Here is a 2,545-nt window from a genome sequence, read left to right on the forward strand (position 1 = left end):
CCCCCTGACTATAATTCTGTAGCGCCCCCCCCTGGGCCCCCCTTTGCGTCCGTCGGGCCCATGGCCCGGGGTCCCTGGGGTGTGGACAGGACCCGCTTTCGGTTCCGGAAGCACGTTGCTCCCGGTGGGGGTACGCCTGGGAGGCCGTTTCAGTACGTGTCTGGGCCGTCGTGGCGCTCGGGCCGCCCTATAACACAATCGGCCGATTTTCGTGTCCCTACCTGATAGGACGGACCTTCCTACAAGTACTTCGAGGCTCGCATGTCAGTACCATTATGCAGAACCGCCAGATGGTTCGCTGGGGCACGTTTCGGTGTTTATGCCCACGTGTGGTACACTAATCCCTGTACCAACCGTCATCTATCTATAAGACCAGACATGGACACGGTCGTTGTCGAGACGATCCGTCATTTGGCCTTGGTGGACGATCTCGCACCCGACTTCGTTGGCCTCTGGACGCCAACATCAGAGGATTACCGACGTGAATTGCGCGCTTCACCAGGCGGCAAGTTGACTGAACTGCACATTGACTGCTTAGATCCCTTTTCTCTCGTTTCAGCTGAAGTGTCATCACCAGTGTCTAGCTTAAGTGTTTCACAATTTGAATCTTGTCTCGTGGCTGGTGCCGGCACTCATTAACTGATCTCATCCCTCCACCTGAACATACGTCTCTAGAGAGGCGATATTGGTCAATGTATCTGCAGGTCCTCATTATCAAAGCACATGCGCAATCTCGTGCGAATCGAGGTGCCTGTTCTCGGGGAGGCGGCGACGCACCTTTTTGCAGGGAGTAATGGTGGTAACAGTGGCGGTAAGAAAATCCGTGCGACGATGGTCCTACTTACCGCACGAGCGTTACGCAAACAAGGAAGTAGCAACATGCGCCAACGTAAACTCGCAGAAATTATCGAAATCGTTCACACTGCGAGCCTCTTTCACGACGATGTCATCGATGGTGCCGATACGCGACGCGGGTGCCCATCAGTGTCAGCAAAATTTGGCGATAAGGTTGCTATCCTGGCGGGCGACTTTCTTCTCGCGCGTGCCTGCGTGGCTCTTGCAAAACTTGAGAATCTTGCCGTCGTCGAACTTATATCTGTTGTTATTGAGCATCTTGTCCGCGGCGAAATTATACAGATGCGACCGGAAAGTGGTACATCGGATACGCACGCCCTGCTTGAAGCATACCTGCAGAAAACCTTCTACAAGACAGGCAGTCTCATGGCCAATGCATGCCGAGCGGCAGCTCTGCTTGAGGACGAGACTCAGGCTAACTGTGATGCTGCTTTTGCATATGGGCGCCATGTTGGCCTTGCGTTCCAGCTCGTCGATGACATACTTGATTTTGAGGCATCTGACCTGGAACTCGGCAAACCAGCTCTCGCAGACCTCCAGATGGGTCTCGTGACGGCATTTGCCTGTGTTATTAGCTCAAAATCTCAATTTTTATTTGAGGTTTCAATACGATTAATTCATACCAAATTAAGTCGTACCAAGCAAAAAAGATAATTCGTCCATTAATCCATACCAAATTATCTCATAGGCGCCTACCATCTTCGCAGCGCGAGCCTCACCGACACTTGCAGCCATACTTGAACGCAAATTCGAGCGCGCCGGTGACGTGGATGTAGCGATTGAAATCGTCAACGGCTCCAGTGGAGTCCAACAGACCAGAGACCTTGCTCTCGTGCAAGCTGAACTAGCAGCAGATGCGCTTGCTATGCTGCCAGATTCTGACGCACGGCGCGCCCTCATCGATCTTGCGTACTCAGTTGCAACTCGAAGTTGCTAAGAGACAGCATGTCTAGATCATGTTCGGCGACGCTGTCATGTGATTTGCATTGACATGCACCAACTCGTGTGATGAAGCTGGTCAGGCTGCTTGGCAAGCGACGAGCGTTCTACTTACCCACCAGTATCGACACGGGTCCATAGCACATGAGCACCCTGGAGCTACCTAGGTCCGAAATTACGTACGGCGCTATTTACGTGCGTATTTACGTGAGCCGTCGCCACGTCTTGATTTGCGCGTGATTTGCGCGGAGTTTTGGTTTTATTCCCCCCGAGGCCCGAGGTAGGATGAGGTTCGTCTCATTTAGCAATGTGGCTCGCCGGGTTTAACGAGTTAGACGCGTTTGTCCTTTTTGGAGGCGCGGCACAAAACCGCGGCAACTTGACGAGGCGGCAGCGCCGGTTTGTTGCCGTGCGGTAATGTGCCGTCAAAGAGCCGTCCGCGGGCCGCAACTTTTTAGTCGCCGTCCTTTTTGGTCACCAAAAGAACGTCGGGGCGACCAGAAAGGTCCGCCTAATTTGCCACCAGAAAGGTCACCAAAAAGACGCCCAATCCTCCAACCATGATAATAATAAACTAAAACATCAGACCTTAAAGTTGGCCGTTAGAAAACAGACAGAGCGTCTAACTAGTTAGACCCGGCGAGTCACATTCCTAACTCGTTCGTCTCGGCCTTCGCCCACGGGTCGTAACTTGAAGTGATTACCTTGGTCTGGAATGAAACACAAACTTTGAAGAAACCCTAGTGCCTAG

At 52.6% G+C, this 2,545-nt stretch overlaps 2 protein-coding genes across 2 annotated transcripts in view; one reads left to right on the forward strand and one right to left on the reverse strand.

Moving 5' to 3' along the window:
• Positions 1-255: 255 nt before the first annotated feature.
• AURANDRAFT_55083 (hypothetical protein) lies at positions 256-1,422 on the forward strand (the record flags this gene model as incomplete). Its single annotated transcript, XM_009042346.1, has 2 exons — positions 256-566; positions 705-1,422. Coding segments are annotated over 2 exons (1,023 nt in total), but the record flags the coding sequence as incomplete, so codon positions are not given.
• Positions 1,423-2,543: 1,121 nt separating this feature from the next.
• Positions 2,544-2,545, reverse strand: part of AURANDRAFT_70378 (hypothetical protein) — a gene marked incomplete at both ends in the record, with an annotated part of 1,920 nt that continues 1,918 nt past the window's right edge. The window contains one exon of the mRNA XM_009042381.1: positions 2,544-2,545. This exon is cut by the window's right edge and continues 402 nt beyond it.

This window comes from Aureococcus anophagefferens (genome assembly GCF_000186865.1).
Source record: "Aureococcus anophagefferens unplaced genomic scaffold AURANscaffold_30, whole genome shotgun sequence".
NCBI lineage: Eukaryota > Pelagophyceae > Pelagomonadales > Pelagomonadaceae > Aureococcus > Aureococcus anophagefferens.